General features: G+C 40.5%; 3 protein-coding genes across 3 annotated transcripts; all 3 read left to right on the top strand.

Annotated features, from left to right (window-relative positions):
• The first annotated feature begins 439 nt into the window (after nucleotides 1–439).
• LOC141790136 (UDP-glucuronosyltransferase 2A1-like) lies at nucleotides 440–6,528 on the top strand. Its single transcript, XM_074669804.1, has 6 exons — nucleotides 440–1,341; nucleotides 1,420–1,568; nucleotides 1,645–1,776; nucleotides 4,663–4,750; nucleotides 5,493–5,712; nucleotides 5,796–6,528. Exons 1-6 carry the CDS (start codon nucleotides 624–626, stop codon nucleotides 6,076–6,078), a joined length of 1,590 nt encoding a protein of 529 aa, XP_074525905.1. The 5' UTR covers nucleotides 440–623; the 3' UTR covers nucleotides 6,079–6,528.
• A 343-nt stretch (nucleotides 6,529–6,871) lies between these two features.
• LOC141790138 (UDP-glucuronosyltransferase 2A1-like) lies at nucleotides 6,872–11,615 on the top strand. Its single transcript, XM_074669806.1, has 6 exons — nucleotides 6,872–7,618; nucleotides 8,573–8,721; nucleotides 8,799–8,930; nucleotides 10,793–10,880; nucleotides 11,029–11,248; nucleotides 11,333–11,615. The coding sequence occupies exons 1-6, from the start codon at nucleotides 6,901–6,903 to the stop codon at nucleotides 11,613–11,615; spliced, it is 1,590 nt and encodes a 529-aa protein (XP_074525907.1). The 5' UTR covers nucleotides 6,872–6,900.
• A 2,510-nt stretch (nucleotides 11,616–14,125) lies between these two features.
• Nucleotides 14,126–21,518, top strand: LOC141790139 (UDP-glucuronosyltransferase 2A1-like). Its single transcript, XM_074669807.1, has 6 exons — nucleotides 14,126–14,681; nucleotides 14,766–14,914; nucleotides 14,990–15,121; nucleotides 17,350–17,437; nucleotides 19,203–19,422; nucleotides 21,159–21,518. Exons 1-6 carry the CDS (start codon nucleotides 14,141–14,143, stop codon nucleotides 21,439–21,441), a joined length of 1,413 nt encoding a protein of 470 aa, XP_074525908.1. The 5' UTR covers nucleotides 14,126–14,140; the 3' UTR covers nucleotides 21,442–21,518.
• Nucleotides 21,519–21,615: the final 97 nt, after the last annotated feature.

Below are 21,615 nucleotides of genomic sequence, written 5' to 3'. Positions count from 1 at the left end.
GAACGTTGTGATTTCTTTACATGTGTGGATTATTTGAGTAACGTTAGCTTTGAAAATAAATGTAATGACAAAAAAGTTGATGTTGTAAATAAACTACAATCTTTTGTTATGAATGATAGAAAACTCTTGCTCATTTGCACTCCTGGACGTTTGCACAATCTGTCATGAAACCTGAAAGCTGATGCAACTCAGATGCAGATAACTGTATTAACAAATATCAACTACAGTAGCTCTCAGACAAAAGAAGCTAAAATGATAACCAGTTCTCTCACAGCAGAGCTTCATATGAATAAAGCTGATAGAAAAACTTGCATAATGCCTCTTGCATGACTACTTCCTTTGATTGCGCAACCGTTTCCAAGTCGCCTGAGGTCAGCTGTGAAAGCTTTTGTTATCTTTAACTCCACCTCTTCTCATCTTAAAAGCATGAAGCTACAGTCTGGCTGCACAGCCCGCTTGTGGATTCATGGCAGAGGTCAGATTATTCTTGTTTTACAAGTTTGTAGAGGGGTTGGGTTTGTTGAAGTTGCCACTGTGTCAGAGTTCAGCTTTGATTGGTTAATGATTACATTTCCAGGAGTATTTTAAACAACAGATCACTCGTCCTCTCACAGACAGACACGATGAAGCCTGAGCAGCGTCTCTGTGTTTCTGCTCTGCTGATCCTCTGTGCAGCATGGAGCGCACACGGTGGGAACATCCTGGTGTGGTACACAGAAGGCAGCCACTGGATCAACCTGAAGCCTGTGCTGGAGGAGCTGGTTAACAGAGGACACAAAGTGACGGTTCTGGTGCCGAGTTCTTCATTGTTCATGGACGTGAACGAACCTTCGCGTTTCAGCTACGAACCGTTCAACGTGTCTGTCACAAAGCAGGAGTTGGAGCAGGTAATGGAAGACTTATTCCAATTTATGATCTACGACGCTGAACATATGAGCTACTTGCAGATTTACAACAGATTCAAAGAGCTCTTCGGGCTCAATCTGGAGAATACTTTGAAGTTACTGGATGGAGTGGTGAAGTCAGACACTGTCATGAAGAAGCTGAAGGAGGCGAAATACGACCTCCTCTTCTCCGATCCCATCTACCCAGGAAGTGAGTTGGTTGCAGAGATACTCGGCGTCCCTCTGGTCATTTCTCTCCGTGCCTCCCTTGCTAATAACTGGGAGAGACACTGTGGTCAGATCCCGGCTCCACCTTCATTTGTTCCCGCTACTGTGAGCAAACTGACGGACAAGATGACTTTCTTTGAGCGAGTGTGGAACTTTATGTTCTACTTGACGCAGGACGCCATGCTAGCTTCATGGAAAATCGTCAATAATTATTACACTGAATACAAAGGTGAGGAGTTCACACCAGATTCAGACAAATCTTCTGTTAGCTTTGTAATTTAAAGTGATTTCTTTTGCCTTACCACAGGAACCCCCACCACTGCCTGTGAGCTGCTGAGCAAAGCAGAGTTCTGGTTGATGAGAACATACTGGGATTATGATTTCCCTCGTCCTTTCCTCCCAAACTTCAAGTATATTGGTGGAGTCCACTGCAGACCGGCCAAACCTTTGCCAAAGGTAGGGATGGAAAACTCTCCCAGGCCTCTTGGAGTTTGGTTAACAAGAAAAACTTGATTGTTTTCCTTTTTTGCAGGATATGGAGAAGTTTGTGCAAACTTCTGGAGATGCTGGCATCGTTGTCTTCAGTTTGGGATCAATGATCAAGAACATCACTGCAGGGAAGGCGAACATGATCGCCTCGGTCCTTGCTGAGATCCCACAAAAGGTCAGAGGTGGTGCTTGCTCCAATTTTTGCCCATTTTTGCACTTTCTTGTTTGCTGCTGTAATTCTGGAAATGTCAAAACTCACAAATTAATGCAACAAGATATGATATCTATTAGATGTGAGGCTGAAAGTCTTGTTTCCTTAGGGTGAAAGGGATCAGCTTATGAGGTGAGAGGTTAGTGGTAACATAAGCTACAGAGATAAGGATAACAAAGTTGTCATGACAGAGGCTGTTTTCCAACCTTCTGCAACTCATTTGATGGGATTTGTTCATGTAGTTTGTGAAAAACAGCAAAATTTCCAGTCCATGAAAGTTTCTCTGTATGCAACAGGCCAGTTAACCTTACGTGGAGTTTCCCACAACACACAGCACCACTGCTGTTTGTCCTCAATTTCTGTATACTGCAGGTGGCACCCAGGTTTAGGTGAAATACCACCACCTACTGGAATGAGTCAGCATTACAACATGTATACATATACAGACCTGATCAAAATCTTAAGATCAGTTGATTAAATTGCTGGAATTGACCTTTTGCACATTTAGATCTCAATGAGGTTTTAAGTAGAGCTACAATATGCAAAAGCAAGCAAGGGGAGTGTGACAAAAACAACTGGAACAACAGAAAACTGAAATAGGTTGTCCAACGCGCCATCCGGGTAGGGGTGGGTACCGAATTAGGTACTTTTATAGGTACCGGCTAGTGCTGTCAGGCGATTAAAAAAATTAATCAAATTAATCACAGGATTTGTAATTAATTAATCTAATTAATCACATTTTAATCTCATATCTGCTTAAGGTCCCAAAATAAAGAATTTGAATTCCAGGACATTAAAATTACATTAAAACACACTAAAAAAAAAACATTTAAAAATAAGGTGGGAATATATACAACACATTTTGAGGTACCCTGATGAATAAGGAACAAATGAAAAATGTTTTATGGTTCTATCTTTACAAAATCTACACATTCCTGCACCTAAGAGCTGATTTGATTTTTAGGAAGTTTTTTGCTTCTGTCACATTTTTACTCGATGTGGACTCGATTTTCACTGCAATATGAACTTCTTTACTTCTATGAGGTCAGGAGAACCAGGGCTAAAGACTAAAAACTGTGAGGAACTATGTACAAAACACTTAATTCAAGTCTTGGATCAAAGAAAAGTGAAGTATTTTCAGTTTAACATGCTCTGAACACACAAACTGTTGCTGATTGGTGCAGAGCAGCTCTAAGCTGAAACATGACACCAGGAAGATGGAAGCAAATTATCAAAGAATTCTTTAGATTGAAATACAGGATATATATCGATCATTCAGGGCTTGTTTGATGCAGTAAAGAGTGTAGAATTATCTGTTTTTTACAGAATTGAGCTAGAGCAAACGGTTGATTTTCTGCAGATTTTCAAAAAGGACGTGTGAATAAACGAGATGTGGACGGCAGTCACAAATCACTCTCACTTCCCTCCCTCCGGTTTAAAGCATGTTGCTGACGTCAAGTGTGATACATTCAGGGACTGTCGGAAATTTGAAAATCTAACCAGAACACCTCTTTTTCCATGTAGGACAAACGGTTTGTAAATGCCAGACATTTTAAAATAAGTGCGTCTTTGAACGCCCCGCGGGTTTGGGATCCAGATTAATCTGCGTTAAATTTTATAACGCGTTAATTTGCTGTGAAATTAATTAATTAATCTAGTTAACGCGTTAAAATGACAGCCCTAGCACTGACCGAATTCTGTCAAAAGTACCGGGTACCGATTTACGAAAAATCAAAAGGTACCATGTTTAGGTACCCAAATGCATCCTTGTGACTATTAGGGGGTGGAAGAGTGGGTGATTTCCATGCTGGACATGAACACAGCATTACAAGGTTATATATTGAAGAATAAATATGCTAAATTGAAAAAAAAAAACATTTCATCACAAAAAAGATTGAGATTTTTACCACACAAACACAAAAAAGTACCGAAAATCAGTACCGTAGAGTTCTGATACCGATTGCCAGGTACCGGGCATCGCTACCGTATCGTTTCAGATGTAGAAGGTACCCATCCCTACGACGGGGCGTATCAGCATCTAAATGCGTCTTTGCGTTGACTCTGTATGTAATCTCACCGCAAATCCGCATTTGGTGTGGCCGTACCATTAAACTTTTGATCAGCTGATAAACAGTCTATTTCAAAATACTTTTTGTTTTTCAAAGTGCTTTTTGTCACACTCCCCCTTCTTGCTTTTACATATTGTAGCTCTACTTAAAACTGCATTAAGATCCAAATGTGCAAATGTGTGTATATATATGTTTGATTTGCCTATTAATGACCGAAATGTCAAGATTTACCCATGGTTCATTTTTATACTTTTAATAAGGCCAAAAAAGGGAAAAGTGTTGTAGTGCCGTGCCATGAAAGAATTTCATAATTCAGTGTCACTAAATAAGATTATAAGTCAGTAATACCAAATATGTTGTTATCTAGTCCCATGAGCTACGGTCATAATTCAGTATCATGAAATAATGTCATTATCAAGGAGTATGCAATAACCTATACCTTAGTATAATAGAAGAACATCAAATCAGTATCATGTAATAACATTAAACACAATACTGATATTTTTTGGATTTGGCAGCATTATGTTTCTGTAGAAATTAGCACATAGCAAAGAAAAAAAACTCCAAAGTTAGTGTCATTTTAAATAGGTTATCATATTATTCTGGTGCCGGGGATTGTTGTCCGTTTACCTGAATAAATACCAAGAGGTGTGAAGATATGGAAGGAAGTGCAGCTTTGTGCTTCTACTGTCTCAGTGTTTATCAGTAAATGTTGATGTGTCACTAAACGAGCTCTATTTTTTAATAGAATAATAATAATAATAATTTGTGTCTTAAAAAGGTGTTGTGGAGATACAGCGGACAAAAACCAGAGACTCTGGGTGCCAACACCAGATTATACGACTGGATTCCTCAGAATGATCTTTTGGGTGAGTTGAAGTCTTCTGACATTTATATTCAGGCTTTTAAATGACATAAGATATCCATTTTAAGATTTTAACTGCAAAAACCTTGTAACAATATAAACTAAGTCTAAGAAGTATCTGTAGATCTTTGCAAGGAAAAAATAAATAAATGATACACTGGAGTAACACTAAACCACAGACCGGAACTTACCGCACTTACCAGAAATTACAATTCATCTGTTATTCACTAATTGCAACAATCAACCATTGTTTGATTCTGCCTCTTCTTCTATGTAGCCAATATGGCGACCGTTGAGGGTAACAAGTGTCCAGCGGTCCACAATTAACTTTTTGACTATTTTGAGTGTGGAATGCTGGGAATTCAAAGTGCTCTGTGTTTTCGCAAGCTGTCAGTGCGAACACACCTATGCACTAGAAATAATGAGTCTAAGTACAGAAGTATGCGATTTGGGTCACAGCCTTGGTGTTTGAGGCCCAACAAGGACTGTCCATGGCCTAACTGAAGCAGTTGGGAAATACTCGAGTCTCATTAAAGTCTTCGGAGATGTGGGACTGTTGTGATCAGTTTACAGATTCAAGGATTTCTACAATCAGCGCCCGTTCAGTCTGAACATCAAGCGTTGTAACTGTGAGAAAGTCAAATTAGCATGACAGTGCTTTGGGTAAAGAAGACCTAGCTGGTCCAGTTGTTGTGGGGAAACATTTTCTAATCTAGACTTATGATGACTGGTTTTGGCCCCATCAGGTCATCCCAAGACCAAAGCGTTCATCACCCATGGAGGTACAAACGGACTCTATGAGGCCATCTACCACGGCATCCCCATGCTGGGCATCCCACTGTTTGGAGACCAGCCTGACAACATGGTCCACATGACGGCCAAAGGAGCTGCACTCAAAGTAGACCTGAACTCCTTGACTCCTGAGGAGTTTAGAAAAGCCCTTAACGCTGTCATCAACGATAAATCGTAAGTTCACAAACCGATCTGAAGTAAACTGTTCCCATCCCTCAGAAAGACGGAGCTTAACTTCCCGTTCTTCACAATCACAGGTACAAGGAGAGCGCCATGAGACTGTCCAGCATCCACCACGACAGACCCATGAAAGCTCTGGATGAAGCTGTGTTCTGGCTCGAGTACACCATGAGGAACAAAGGAGCCAAGCACCTGAGGGTGGCGGCCCACGAGCTCACCTGGTATCAGTACCACAGCCTGGATGTCCTGCTGTTCCTCCTCTCCATCGTCCTGCTCCTGGTGTTTGTTTTCATAAAGAGCTGCAGCTTCTGCTTCAGGAGGTGCTGTGGCAGGAAAAGCACAAAGAGGAAGAATGAGTGAATGACTGAGGAGGGAAATCAAACAGTTTAAACTGCTCCTGAGGCTGGTCTCAAGGATGAACGTAACCTTGGATCCTTTTTGATTTTGGACAAGAACAATATGCTTTTAATCATTTCATGGGGAAACTTTTCTTTGCTTTAGCTGTTATGTGCACTATGGTTTGTTAGTTTACTGTATTTTGGTTTTGCCAGAAACTCAGGTTCAGTGAGCCTGGATTGGAATTCATAAGCTAACCTCCATGTGAACAATACCATGTTTATGAACTCTAATATGCTGTTTTGACTGATAGAAAACGCTTGCTCATTTGCACTTCTGTACCTTTGAACAATCTGTCTTTGTTATCTAAAAGCTGATGCAACACTGACACAATGTGATTGTGGATTATTGCATTAATAAAAATCAAAGTACTGTAAAAATCAGGCAACAGAAACACTTAAAGAAATTTCTCTTACAGCAGAGCTTTTTATGAATAAATTTGGCATCTGAACTTGAACAATTTCATGTTTGTTTGTTTTCACATTAGCACTTCCTCTGATTGCGTAAGTGTTTCCGAGTCCACTGAGGTCAGCTGTGAATTCTTTTGTTTTGTTTTATTTTAATAGAATGAAGCTGAATCTGGCTCCACAGCCTGTTTGTGGATTCATGGCAGAGGTCAGATTATTCTTGTTTTCTATGTTTGCAGCTGTTATCTTTAAGTTCAGAGGGTTGGGTCAACTGCAGATTGCCCCAGTGAGTCAGAGTTCAGTTTTGATAGGTGAGTGATTACGTTTCGAGGAGTAGTGTGTCCAACAGATCAGAGTTGTCCTCTCACAGACAGACACGATGAAGCCTGAGCAGCGTCTCTGTGTTTCTGCTCTGCTGATCCTCTGTGCAGCATGGAGCGCACACGGTGGGAACATCCTGGTGTGGTACACAGAAGGCAGCCACTGGATCAACCTGAAGCCTGTGCTGGAGGAGCTGGTTAACAGAGGACACAATGTGACGGTTCTGGTGCCGAGTTCTTCAATGTTCATGGACGTGAACGAGCCTTCCCGCTTCAGCTATGAACTGTTCAACGTCTCCGTCACAAAGCAGCAGTTGGAGCAGTTAATGGAAGATTTCTTCCAGTTTACGATCTACGACGCTGAACACATGAGCTACTTGCAGATTTACAACAGATTCACAGAGCTGATCACGCATAATCTGGAAACTACTTTGAAGTTACTGGATGGAGTGGTGAAGTCAGACACTGTCATGAAGAAGCTGAAGGAGGCGAAATACGACCTCCTCTTCTCTGACCCCATCTACCCAGGAAGTGAGTTGGTTGCAGAGATACTCGGCGTCCCTCTGGTCCTGTCTCTGCGCTTCTCCCTGGGGAATACCTGGGAGAGACACTGTGGTCAGATCCCAGCTCCACCTTCATTTGTTCCAGGCGCTATGAGCAAACTGACGGACAAGATGACCTTTTCCGAGCGAGTGTGGAACTTTATCTTCTACCTAATGCAGGACGCCATGGTAGCCTCCATGAAGCAAGTTAATGATTATTACACTGAATACAAAGGTGAGGAATTCACACCAGAGCAAGCAAAGGGCAGGGAATGAATATATAATCAAAGCTGCAAGCAGCATTAGATGGAACTCCCAATGAGTGTGTGACATCATCACAGAACTGCAGCAGCAGAGGGAGGATTCAAATCCACAAAAGTTAAGAAACAACTCGTCATAGAGGCCAGAAAGTTGACCTAACCTAAGTAAAAATATGACATTTTTGTCTGAAATTTTGTCAGGAATCCAATGATGTTATTTTTAAAGCTGTACGAGTTTCACTTTTTTGTCCAGAGGCCCAAATGCGGCAGCCTGCATGAGCTGAAATGTGTTTTCCCATCTATTTACATGGAGGGAGCTGGGAGGGTTCACCAAGTTTGAGGGCTTGCCATTCAAAAACCGGGTCCGAAACGTTAAAGTCCTGCACCTCTTTTGTAGAGCAAGGTCTAGTCTGTTATGTAAGCAAATTTTAAGCCAATACCTCTTATGGTTTAGGAGGAGATAATTTTTGCAGAAAGGGTAAAAACGCAGCAAAGTCTTATTTTGAAAGGCAATTTGGCGGCTTCCTGTGCAAGACAGGGCCATGGTGATTCCTACCTTTTATGTGCGTCTCAATGCGACAAACATTTTAATGTGGTTTTAACTCTGTACCACATTCCTAGCCCCTGTTAGAGCCATTTTAGTGTGATTTTGAGTGAATAGTAGCGCGAGAGAGCATATTATGGGATGTTGGGGGGTCAAGTTTGGTATTCAATCAAATTTTTCTGGGATCCTGTGGTGTGTGCTAATTTTGGTGAGTTTTTGAGCATGTTTAGGGGGTCAAATAAGCGTTTTGGAGGTCTTGCTCTTGCTAGAAGGTGCCCTCTTCCTAAATATGCCTTTTATATACAAAGGTGGATCTTTACCTGGGTTACAACTCCAAATTTTAGCACTTACACATAAGCTTCTTGTTGCCCCTTGATCACGACAGGAACCCCCACCACTGACTGTGAGCTGCTGAGCAGAGCAGAGTTCTGGTTGATGAGAACATACTGGGATTTTGATTTCCCTCGTCCTTTCCTCCCAAACTTCAAGTATATTGGTGGGGTCCACTGCAGACCGGCCAAACCGCTGCCAAAGGTAGGGATGGAAAACTCTCCCAGGCCACTTGGTGTTTGGTTGACAAGAAAAAGCTTGATTGTTCTCCTGTTTTGTAGGATATGGAGGAGTTTGTGCAAACTTCTGGAGATGCTGGCATCGTTGTCTTCACTTTGGGATCAATGATCAAGAACATCACTGCAGAGAAGGCAAACATGATCGCCTCGGTCCTTGCTGAGATCCCACAAAAGGTCAGTGGTGCTTAATCCTTTTAAGAGCAGGTATTTAGTTTTTGTAGTCTTTATTCTGTCCCTTTGGTGCCCTGGTGGTATTTTTTTTGAGCTGCCGTCTCTTTAGGGGTCCCCGTTTCACAAATCCCCTTCCCCTGATTGGCAAATCTTCTGGAAGCCCATCAGGTGGTGCAACTTTGCAACCCTGTAATAGTAAGTCCAAGGGACTGAGGTTTCGGGATTGCAGAGGTACTGTCCCACCAAATTGGACCGCCTGGGAAACCTCCCACCATTTACTTTTCACCAGTGCATAGGATGGCAACCCAGGGATAGGCGTTTTTCCCTCAGAAAGTTGGGAACCTCTATTTTGATGCCAGTGTTCCAGTAACTTCAGTATTCCTTGCCAGGGGAAGCCTTATCCAATAAAACACTGCAAGGATGAACTCAAATTTTTTACGCTTTTGTCATTTCCTTGGAAAAACACTACATCAGCATACCTCTGCTTTGGTGAAGTGTGAGGAGCAAGGTGCCCTCCTTCAGGTCTAGGGCCCTGGCATCCTGAAGCTTGCTCACTGATCAGTCAGAGAGCCCAGCAAAAACAGCCCATTGCTGCTGTTGCAAACCGAGTTCCATTGCGTTTTACAGGATTTGATAAGTCGGTGTTTTGCAAGTCCCATTTGCTGATGTTTGCTCTGGCGCTATGGTTGAAGTGACTAACCAGCCTGTCAGCCGTAGATGTCACCCAATACTAGTGTATTTCAAATTCTTTAGAGATGGGTAGCTGCAGGAGACCCAGTACACTGGTCAGGCTGTTAACGGCAATGACGTTGGCTGCATCATTGTGGACATATGCAATAACTCTGCCCGTCAGTCCCCACTGCTCTACAGTTTTGTTTGTTATTTTTCTGTGAGTATATCCACTGTATGCTGGTATGGCAGACGCCAGTAGACCTTGCGTAATTTTCTCCACTGTTAGCCCATCACAGTTTTTCTGTGCTAACACTGTTGTGATAGTAGGTTGAGACAGAGAGGGCGGTTCATGGACCAAGAGGGTGTGGTGTACATTTGGCTTGTGGTACATTTTGCGTTTGGTACATAATTGTAGTAGGTGTTGTGTTGTACTTCTACACGGCATTGCAGTGTTTCCATGAAAATAAAGGTTGTTCTCTCAATTGAAATAGTCCCACAGATTGCTTCAGTTCGCCCTTTTCATTTTTTATTTTGGACTTGTTGAGATTATGCATTGTGCTGAAAAAAAAAGAAAAAAAGAAGAAGAAAAAAAAGAAAAAAGAAAAGGAAAGGGAAAAGAAAATTAGGAAAAAAGAAAAAGAAAAAAGAAAAGAAGAAAGAAAAAGAAAAAAGAAAAGAAGAAATGAAAAAAGGAAAATTAGGAAAAAAGAAAACAGAAAAGAAAAAGAAAAGAAAAAAAAGGACAGAGAAAAATGAATAGAAAAAAAGAAACAGAAAAAAGATGAAAAAGAAAAGAAAAAAGAAAAAAAAGAAAAAAGAAGAAAAAAGAAAAGACAAGGCAAGAAATAGAAAAAAGAAAAAAGAAGAAAGAAAAAAGAAGAAAGAAAAAAGAAAAGAAAAAGAAAGAGAAAAATAGACAAAAAGGAAAAAAGAAAAGTAATGGAAAAAAAAGAAAAAAAAGAAATAGAAAAAAAGAAAACAGAAAAAAAGGAACAGAAAAAGAAAAAAGAAAGAAAAACTTGTTTAGTCTTTTTATTAAATGCTAGCATCAGATCGGCAAAATTCTCAGTGATCAACCAAAATCTTAACAACCAATCAATCAATCAGCAATTAATTGTTCCTATCCCTGATTTCAATATTATATGAATATGAATATGTAGAGGATCTGAAAATCTTTTCTTTGTGTATAAAAGGTGCTGTGGAGATACAGTGGGGAAAAACCAAAGACCGTTGGTGCCAACACTGGAATTTATGACTGGATCCCTCAGAACGACCTTTTAGGTGAGCAAAGTCTGTAGAAACTGAGTTAACTGGAGTTTAACTAAATCAAAGTGAAGTATTAACATCAAGCAATGAAAATGTAAGAACACAGAATACCCCATCAAACATTTTCTGAGACCAATGATGACTGATTTTGGTGCCCCATCAGGTCATCCCAAGACCAAAGCGTTCATCACCCATGGAGGTACAAACGGACTATATGAGGCCATCTACCACGGCATCCCCATGCTGGGCATCCCACTGTTTGGAGACCAGCCTGACAACATGGTCCACATGAAGGCCAAAGGAGCTGCACTCATGGTAGACCTGAACTCCTTGACCCCTGAGGAGTTTAGAAAAGCCCTGAACGCTGTCATCAACGATAAATCGTAAGTTTACAAACCAATCTGGAGTAAATCTGTTGATGTCCTTCGAAAGGACGGAGCTTAACTTCCTATTTGTCACAACAACAGGTACAAGGAGAACGCCATGAGACTGTCCAGCATCCACCACGACAGACCCATGAAAGCTCTGGATGAAGCTGTGTTCTGGATCGAGTACACCATGAGGAACAAAGGAGCCAAGCACCTGAGGGTGGCGGCCCACGAGCTCACCTGGTATCAGTACCACAGCCTGGATGTCCTCTTGTTCCTCCTCTCCATCGTCCTGGGCCTGATGTTTGTTTTCATAAAGAGCTGCAGCTTCTGCTTCAGGAGGTGCTGTGGCAGGAAAACCACAAAGAGGAAGAATGAGTGAATGACTGAGGAGGGAAATCATTTTTGTTCTTTTTGCTGAAGCTGTGATGTGTGCGATGGTTTGTTCTTCTACTGTATTTTGGTTCTGCCAGCTACTCAGGTTCATTGTGTCTGTGTTGGAAGTTAAGCATTACCTCTGTGAACAATACCATGTACATAAACTCCAATATGCTGTTTTGACCGATAGAAGATGCTTGCTTATTTACACTCCTGGACATTTGTACAACCTTTCAAAATCTTAAACCTGATGCAACTCTTACACAATATTTTGGAAGTTGGAAATAAGTTCTGTAAAAATCACACATTCAAATAAAACTTTACTGATTAACAGAGCTCTTCTTCCAGCAGAGCTTTGGAAAAACTGTTATTTCAGCCTCTGTCTGAAACACCATGTTCAGCTGCTGGCTCGCTAGAGCTTCCCTTCCCACTGACTCACCAGCCTGAAGGGGGCGGAGCTGAGGGCAGACCTTGGTGTTTGAGGCCTATGTCATCATATCATCAAGTTTTGTGACAATCTTGTTAAGATCTCCTGCTATTATTTTTTGGATAGTGTGTTTTGATCAGTTTATAGACAGATTTAGGGACTTCAACTAAAGATGAATAAGTAGAGGTTTGAAAATCTGCACACGCTCAGTCTGAACATCCAGCATTGTACATGTATTTCCAAAGATGCAATTCAAACAAAATTTTTACCAGACATTGGTATTAACTCGAATAATCCACACATGAAAAGAAATCACAACGTTCAGGTCCATAAATAATGATTATGTGGAATTAAGTACGATAACACAGGAAAAAAGTATTGAACACACCATTGAAAGGCTGTATACTTTGGCAAGGAAATGCACCATACCACCTGAAATCTGTCAGTAATTATTACTTCAACTTCCAATTAGTGCAAACCAACATCAGCTGGGCTAGAGCAAATTGATGGTCCTATAAAAAAGGTGTTTTTTCACCAAGCAGTTAAATACCACACACCTCATGATGGGTAAAGGCAAAGAGCTCTCTGAAGACATTCACAACCTGATTGTTGCTCAGCATCAGAATGGAACTGGTTACAGACTTATATCAAAGCACCTGAATATTCCAGTCAGCACCGTTGGGGCCATTATTCCCAAGTGGAAGAAGCACCACCTTACCATCAACAGGCCACGCACAGGAGCTCCTTGAAGATTTCTGACCAGGGAGTCAGAAAGATAGTCAGAAGAGTACTCAACGAGCCAAGGACCACCCTGAAAGTGCTCCAGAAAGACTTGGAGGCAGCAGGTACAATTGTTACAGAGAAAACAATAGGCAATGCACTCCACCACCATGGCCTCTATGAACGCTCAGCCCGCAACACTCCATTCCTCAAGAAAAGGCATGTTGAAGCTGGTTTAAAGTTTGCTAAACAGCATCTTGACAAGCCTGTAGAATACTGGGAGAATGTTGTCTGGTCAGATGAGACCAAAACTGAACTTTTGGGCTGTCATACTACAGACCATGTTTGGAGCAGAAATGACTCTGCACATCAGCCAAAAAACACTACACCAACAGTGAAGTTTGGAGGTGGAAGCATCATGGCATGGGGTTGTTTCTCATCTCATGGTGTTGGCAAACTTCATATAATTGACGGAGCAATGAATGGAGCCATGTATGGGGAAATTCTTGATCTGAATCTGCTGCCATCCACCAGGATGATGAAGATGAGACGTGGCTGGACCTTCCAGCAGGACAACGATCCAAAGCACACGGCAAAGTTGACTCTCAAATGGTTTCAAAAAAAGAAAATCAATCTGTTAGAATGGCCTAGTCCATCACCTGACTTCAATCCAACTGAACATTTGTGGAAAGAAGTAAAGAAAAGGGTTCACCAGAGGGCACCAAAGAATATTCCAGATTTAAAGACAATCTGTGCAGAGGAATGGGCCAAAATCACACCTGAGCAGTGTGGGCCATTAGTTCAAACATACAAGAAGCTTCTGGAAGCTGTCATTGCAAACAAAGGCTTCTCCACTAAGTATTAGATGAGTCTCAGTTAGCGTCTTCAATACTTTTATCCTGTGTTATCGTACTTAATTCCACATAATCATTATTTATGGACCTGAATTTTGTGATTTCTTTTTTTTCCAACTGTATATAGATTTCCATTACAGGTAAGCGTAACCTCTGTAATAGTATTTCATGCTGACTGTAACAATTATCTTTCACCTGTGACCTCCTGTGAGTGAAAGCTCGTTATCTCATGCAGCACAAAGAGGAGCCACAAACCAGAGTTCAGCTTTGTAAGTTAATAATTTCCCAGGAGCAACTTTTATAAATGACCAAGGTACAGCGTGCTCGCCACTCAGCACAAGCATCATGAAGCCAGGGCAGCATCTCTCCGTTTCCGTGCTGCTGCTACTCTTCGCAGCATGGGGCTCACATGGAGAGAACATCCTGGTGTGGTACACAGAAGGAAGCCACTGGATCAACCTGAAGCCTGTGCTGGAGGAGCTGGTTAACAGAGGACACAAAGTGACGGTTCTGGTGCCGAGTACTTCAATGTTCATGAATGCAAGCGAACCTTTGAGCTTCGGCTACGAGCCGTTCGACGTCTCCTTCTCACTTGAGGAGATGGAGCAGTTTTTTGAAGAGTTCCTTCACTTCTCCATGTACGAGATCGATCACATGAACTACCTTCAGATGTACATCAAATACATCGATTTTATGAGATATGATATGCAGTATTCTCTGAAGTACTTGGACGGAGTGATGAAATCAGAGAAGGTCATGAAGAAGCTGAAGGAGGGGAAGTACGACCTCATCCTCTCTGACCCCATCTACCCAGGAAGTGACCTCTTAGCTGAGATTTTAGGGCTCCCTCTGGTCCTCTCTCTGCGGTTTTCTCTGGCTCATAACTGGGAGAGGTATTGTGCTCAGTTGCCGTCTCCTCCTTCATTCGTCCCCGGCGCTATGAGCAAACTGACCGACAAGATGAGCTTCTCTGAGCGCATGTGGAACTTCCTTTTCTACGCTTTGCAGGACTATGTCATCTATGACGTTTACTGGAAAGAAGTCAACAGATATTACTCTGAAATCAAAGGTGAGTGACTTACTGATTACCAAAACACAAATAACGAGTATTACCAGCTAAATGACTTTGCACTTTGTTGTGTTTTTTGGACAGGAACACCAACAGACGCCTGTGAGATGTTGGGTAGAGCCGATATTTGGCTGATAAGGACGTACTGGGATTTCGATTTCCCTCGTCCTTTCCTCCCAAATTTCAAATTTGTTGGTGGGATCCACTGCAGACCAGCCAAACCTTTGCCAAAGGTAGGGCCAGAGTAACCCCTGTGTGAAACGATAGAGAGAACAAGCTGCTGACTCTGAGGTGTTTTTGTTGTGCAGGATATCGAGGAGTTTGTGCAAAGCTCTGGAGACGACGGCATCGTGGTTTTCACTTTGGGATCCTTCATCAGGAACATCACAGAGGAGAAGGGAAACATGATAGCATCAGCTCTGGCTCAGATCCCTCAGAAGGTCAGTGGTGGCTATCAAATATCCTTGCATGCAATAATTTTTGGGAAGTTTAAGAAATGTTTGCATCCCCACGTCTGCTTTCAGTGAAATCTGCACCTCCCTGTAGGATGGGAAGTTGATTGAACATTTTTTGAGACCTGTTAAAAGAAACTAACTTTAGCGAGGTGTTTGTTTTGGAATTAAAAGGAGATCAGGGCCCTGTTCTACGAAGCAAGTTCAGTCTAGCGAGATAGCCTTGGGGCTACCTCACTGAACCGAGCGCGGTAGTCGGCGGTCTCGCTACACGGTTTTACAACGCTGGTTATCAACCTCATAAGAGGATCCAGCTAGGCAATGAGCGCATGCATGCATATAAGGCGGAGCCCGCTGCATCTGACCAATCGCGAACATGGAGCAGTCTGGAGCGTCAGAGCAGGCCGGAGAGAGAAGGAGCGCATACTTCACACAGGAGGAGCAGGAGGTGATCATGAGGAAGTATGACGAGGTGAAACATGTAATTAACGTTAAAAGCAGCACCGTCGCCGCTGCTAAAGCACAGAAGGAGTGCTGGCAGAAAAATGCTGACAGTCTAAATGCGTAAGTGTAGTGCAAAAAAAAATCTTTTGTGCCATTATCATCCTGAAATAGCACTGTTCAACATGCACTTTTACTGTAACATGCACCATACCTAATTTATTTCTTAGATGAATTTATTAATGTGTTCATTCCTATTGTGTTTACATTTTTTGTGTGATATGTAGCCCACATGAGCCCTACATGAATTCCTGTCACAATTTTAATACGGGCAATAAAATATTGTCCTGGAACAGAAGTGTTGGCATTGAAGATCTTATTACGGCAATGAGAGTTCTTCATTCCCTTTAACTACCTGTAGAAAGTGTCATATACTACCAACCCCTCCCTGGAAAACCGGTAACTTTCATAAAGGTGGTCATCCGAAAAAGAGAGTGGTTTGGTATCCGATGTCCACGGGATCCTCTAAGAACGGACAACCCATTTTTTCGTGAGGGCTCGTTGGTCAGTGGGCGGGGTTTTTATAGTCCGCGAGTTCAATTTGGAACCTAACCTGCCCCGGAGCAGGTTAGCCGTTCAGCGTACGTTGCCATGGAGACTCGCCTCGCTGAGGAGTGATCCCGTGTCGTAGAACAGGGAATCCGGAACCTATCCTCAAAGCTACCTCGCTAGGCAGTAATCCTGCTTCGTAGAACAGGGCCCCGATGGAAACAAATTTTCTTAGTTCAAGACAACAAGCCAAGGTTGAATATGTATTAGAACAGTTGCATGGCACTACGGTTTGAAACATCTCATCAAACAAACATTGTAGTAGCTGGCTACGTGTAGTGCTATTGGCAGCCCAGTGCTCCGATGTATCTGTAAGCTAACGAGACAAGTTTGTATGTAGTTAGTAGCTGTTAATATTTAGCTCAGCTGGCAGTTCGGTGCTCTAAGACGTGTCTGTAATGTGTAACGTTAGTGAATCCTGGTTATGTCCTGCCAGTCATCTACCAAAGGACACAATCACCCACACCAAATCTACTACTATTCAAGTCTCATCGTTTCAAACACTGGCAATTCCAAGACCCTCTTCACCCTGCTTCATAAAATCAACCAGCCACCTAACCCCCTGCCCCCCTTCTCCACTCCATGGACACTTGTACCTCCATTACGAATTTTTTCAATGACACAATCAACAATATCCACCAGCACCTATACTCGAACAGGCCACCACTCTCATTGTTTTTCCAGTTTCCATCGCCTCGCTCTACCTGAAATCTCCAGTCTTATTAAAAACTCTAAGTCCTCTATTTGTTTGACAAAATCAAAATCGTGATTCTTTGTAAAAAAAAAAAAAATCAATTCTTTTTCAGATTCAAATTCTTCATATCAGTCTTTGTTTATAAACTGGATTGGAAAAAAATTACCACTTTTCTCCAGCAGAGGGCGAAATGTTTCTCTCTGACTAACGTGATGTGCGTTTTATGGGAAAATATGGCTCCTGATGTAGTCTGTAGACATTATTATCATCATTCTATTTTTTCACATAGTTTGGTGTTTAAAAAAAATCATAAATGTCAAGGAATCACAATTTAAATTGAATCGGCACCCCAAAAAACATTACAGAATCAAATCACAAGAATAGCATACCGTCCCAGCCCAACAAAAGATGTATAAAAATGTATAAAATAAGATCTGTATTGGTTGTTAATTGTCTCTTCTGGTGTTTTTAGGTTTTATGGAGATACAGTGGAGCCAAACCAGCCACCCTGGGCGCCAACACAAGACTTTATGACTGGATCCCTCAGAACGACTTACTGGGTGAGTATGATCTTGGAAAGAACAGGAAATAGAGGAAAAGAGAGGAGGCACAAGGCCATACAAAAACTGGTTTGCCTTACAAGTGAGACCAAGTTTGACAGTGCAGCGTAGGTATACTTTCTCCTTAAAACCCATCGGAGTGCTGGTGCTTCTTTTTTTTACAACTGCTCTTTAAAAATACTGTAACTCCTCAACCATTTGGGCTACAGGAACAGACAAGCTTCACATAGATCTCTGGGATATTACCGTACTGCCGTGATGTTCCAGTCACAGGCAATAATTGATGCAAGCTGTTCTCATTACTGTAACTCTTCAACTATTTGAGCAAAAAGTAATTCGTAAGGTTCCTGAAAGAAAAAGAGATAAACTTCCCAGGTAGTATTTCAGATTCTTATGATAGCCTGTTTTATATTCCTGTCCTGAATCGACGGCTTAGCCCACGCTGCACAGAACCCTATACAACCCTATGGGTGGCACCTGACATTCATCTGCTATCAAGTTTAATCACACATAGAAACGAGTAGGATCATGTTTGATGAGGTTTTCTCCCTCCTCTTAGTAATAGTGGTTATACCGAGGAATTGATTTAACTGCCAACGTGCCTGCTTAATATACATGCTTGACATGTGGCAAGGCAATAAACAGAATTTCAATTTTTTAAAGTGTTTGCAAAGTTTTACACTTTTAAAAATGTTTAAAATTTTTCTAAATTTTCTACCATTTCAAAAATGTCTGAAAATTTTGTAAACTTTGCAACTTTTTGAAACTTGATATCATTTAAAAAAAAAACTTAAAACTTTTGAAATCTAATTTAAAAAAATTAAAATAAAATAAAATTTTATGTTTTTGAAATTTTTCTTAATTTTATGAATGTCAATATTTTATAAATTGTCAATTTTATCAATGTGGCAAGACAACTAACAGAAATTTATTTTTTAAGTGTTTGTAAAGTTTGAAACTTTTATAAATGATTAAAATTATGCTATTTTTTTCTACCATTTCAAAAATGTCTGTCATTTTTGCAACATTTGAACTTTTTGAAACTTCATATTAAAAAAAAAATGATTCTAAATTTTTAATTAAAAAAAAACATTTTTTTAATTTCATTTTTTTAAGAAATACAATTTTTGTAAATTTTATGGGTTTTTTTATATTTTTCTTAGTTTTTTGAATGTCAATATTTTATTTAAAAATGTCAATGTTTTATCAATTGTCAATTTAATCAATGTGGCAAGACAACAAACAGATATTCATTTTTTAAAGTGTTTGCAAAGTTTAAAACTTTTAAAATATTTGAAATTTTGCCATATTTTCTAGCTTTTCAAAAATGTCTGAAATTCTGCAAACTTTAAAATTTTTGAAACTTCATCTTTAAAAAAAAAAAAAAAATTTAATTTTTTCAAAATTTAATTTTTTTAAGAAATCAAATTTTTTGAAATTTCATTTTTTTAAGAAATCAAATTTTTTGAAATTTCATGTTTGAATTTTTTTCTTAATTTTTTAATGTCAACATTTTATTAATTTTTGGAAATTTATTAAGAATTAAAAAACTTAGACATTACATGTACAATTTTATAAATTAAAAGAATATTTACACTTGTATAGATAAATATATCCATGTATAGAATTTCATAAACTATATTAACTTTATTGTAAAGGTAAAGTAGATTTTGTGTTCTGGCTGTCAGTAAACCAGTCTGAAACATGTTGTCCTTCATTTTAAAGAGGAGTGATAATTTCTTCCCCTTTTTTGTAACTTAATAAGGTCACCCAAAAGCCAGAGCTTTCATCACCCACGGAGGCACTAATGGGATTTATGAAGCCATCTACCACGGCGTTCCCATGGTGGGCCTCCCCATGTTCGCCGACCAGCCGGACAACCTGGTCCACGTGGAGGCCAAAGGAGCTGCCATCGTTTTAAACATAAACTTCATGAAGACGGAGGACTTGAGAGACGCACTCAACGCTGTGATCAACAAGAAATCGTACGTCCACATGTAACCGTATAATTCGTTCTCAACTGAGGGAAAGAAAAGATGAAACGCTGAGTCATGTGTTCTCCATGACCACTCGCTGGCTGTCACAGGCAGAGCGACTGTTCATTCACTTCCAAACCAACACAGTGGCTGATTTCCAAACCGCCTACTACAACAGTAGCGCTGGCTGAAATTCAGACTGTAGTAGTCAGTATGCGGAAACTTGCAAAATCTGCAGTACCCCAAAAATCCCAAGATGTCATACTGATCCAGGAAAATTTCTCAGTATACTTGCAGTATGTTTCCCACAATGCACGACACGAACGCTGTATGTCTTTGTGGGTGGCAGGTTTTGGTGAATTACAACCATCTACTGGAAATGAGTCAGCATTACAACTACAACACAACAACACTAACGTTAAACAGTCTGTGAGATAGAAGTGAAGTCATGCTAAAGAAACACTGGTAAACCTCATCACTTCTAGTTATAAAAGAGGTGTTTACTTCGACAAATTACAAGCTAAAGCAGTAGGTAGTATGCAGTGCCTTCTACATACTACATTCACAATTAGTATGTAGAAGGCGGTTTGGAAAACAGTCATTTTTACAAGCTGATGATAAAACGATGTTAGATTAGGGCAACAAATTCACAGACTTCACTACGATGTACTGCATCACATAAGTAATGAGTAAGCTAAACCATGAAAAGCCAATGTTATGGTATTCATAAGCTATATTATGTAGCTTTGAGGTGACATGCTTGTGTTCCTGTACTTACAGAGAGCTGGAGTAAAGACGTTTTTATGTGTCCATGCATGCAACAGAGTATTCAAAAAATACCCCAAAGAAAAGACATAACACTAAGTCACTGTGACACTATCATAATATAATGGTGGTTATAAAATCTTATAAAGGTCGTATGATAATGAGCAAAACAAATTTATTCATGGTAGATTAAGAGACGGAATAAGAAAATTTAACTTGTGATTTTTTCCACCACATGGAAGTACTTCATGAGTTATCCATCTTATCTGAGTCCAACGGTCAAAGATTTACACACCTAAATCAATCTTTCTCCTCTGACACCTATTCTTATCCTGGTGCAGTCAACTCTGGTTTCTTCAACAAAGAAATGTGAAAAACTGATTAAATGTTTTCTAGTTGTGTGGTTTTTAAAAGAAAGATCCCAAACCTGTGGGCGGGTTTAAAACAAACTTATTTTCAAATGGCTGGCATTTACAAACCGTTTGTCCTATTCGAAAGCTGTAAAAGTGATGTTATCGTCAGATTCTCGAATTTCCGACGGTCCCTGAATGCATCACACGTGACGTCGCCAGGAGAAGCATGACTTTTGACTTATTCACACGTCCTCTTTGAAAATATACAGAAAATTAACTGTTTGCTCTAGCTCAATTCTGTAAAAAACAAATAATTTTACACTTTTTACTGCTTCAAACAAGGCATAAATGATTGATATGTTTCCTGTATTTAAATTTAAAGAATTATTTTTTAAAAAATTGCCTTTCATCTTCCTGGTGTTAGGTTTTAGCTTGGGGCTGCTCTGCACCAATGAGCAACAGTTTGTGTGTTTAGAGCTTGTAAAAATGAAAATACTTTGATCCAAGACTTGAATAAAGCGTTTTGTACATATTTATTCACAGTTTTTATTGTTTAAGAGTTAATATTCAGAAAAAGTCGATGTATATCTGAGGCCCATTTTAACTGCTGTATGATTTCATCCACAGGTACAAGGAGAGCGCCATGAGACTGTCCAGCATCCACCACGACAGACCCATGAAAGCTCTGGATGAAGCTGTGTTCTGGATCGAGTACACCATGAGGAACAAAGGAGCCAAGCACCTGAGGGTGGCGGCCCACGAGCTCACCTGGTATCAGTACCACAGCCTGGATGTCCTGCTGTTCCTCCTCTCCATCGTCCTGGTCCTGGTGTTTGTTTTCATAAAGAGCTGCAGCTTCTGCTTCAGGAGGTGCTGTGGCAGGAAAACCACAAAGAGGAAGAATGAGTGAATGACTGAGGACTACAACAAGAAAAATAACAGAAATATTTCAAATTGTTTTGTGTGATTTCTTGAGTGGACACTTGACTTGACAAGCAGCAATTAGTCTGATTGGTTTCAGGTGTGTGTGCTGATTTGCATAGTCACACCTGCACCAAATCAGGAATTAAATCCTGAGTCTCAT

This window comes from Halichoeres trimaculatus, unplaced genomic scaffold (genome assembly GCF_033239565.1).
Source record: "Halichoeres trimaculatus isolate MK-OKI-2021-1 unplaced genomic scaffold, fHalTri1.1 fHalTri1_scaffold_5, whole genome shotgun sequence".
Classification (NCBI taxonomy): Eukaryota; Metazoa; Chordata; class Actinopteri; order Labriformes; family Labridae; genus Halichoeres; species Halichoeres trimaculatus.
This window is presented reverse-complemented; position numbering and strand designations above follow the sequence as displayed.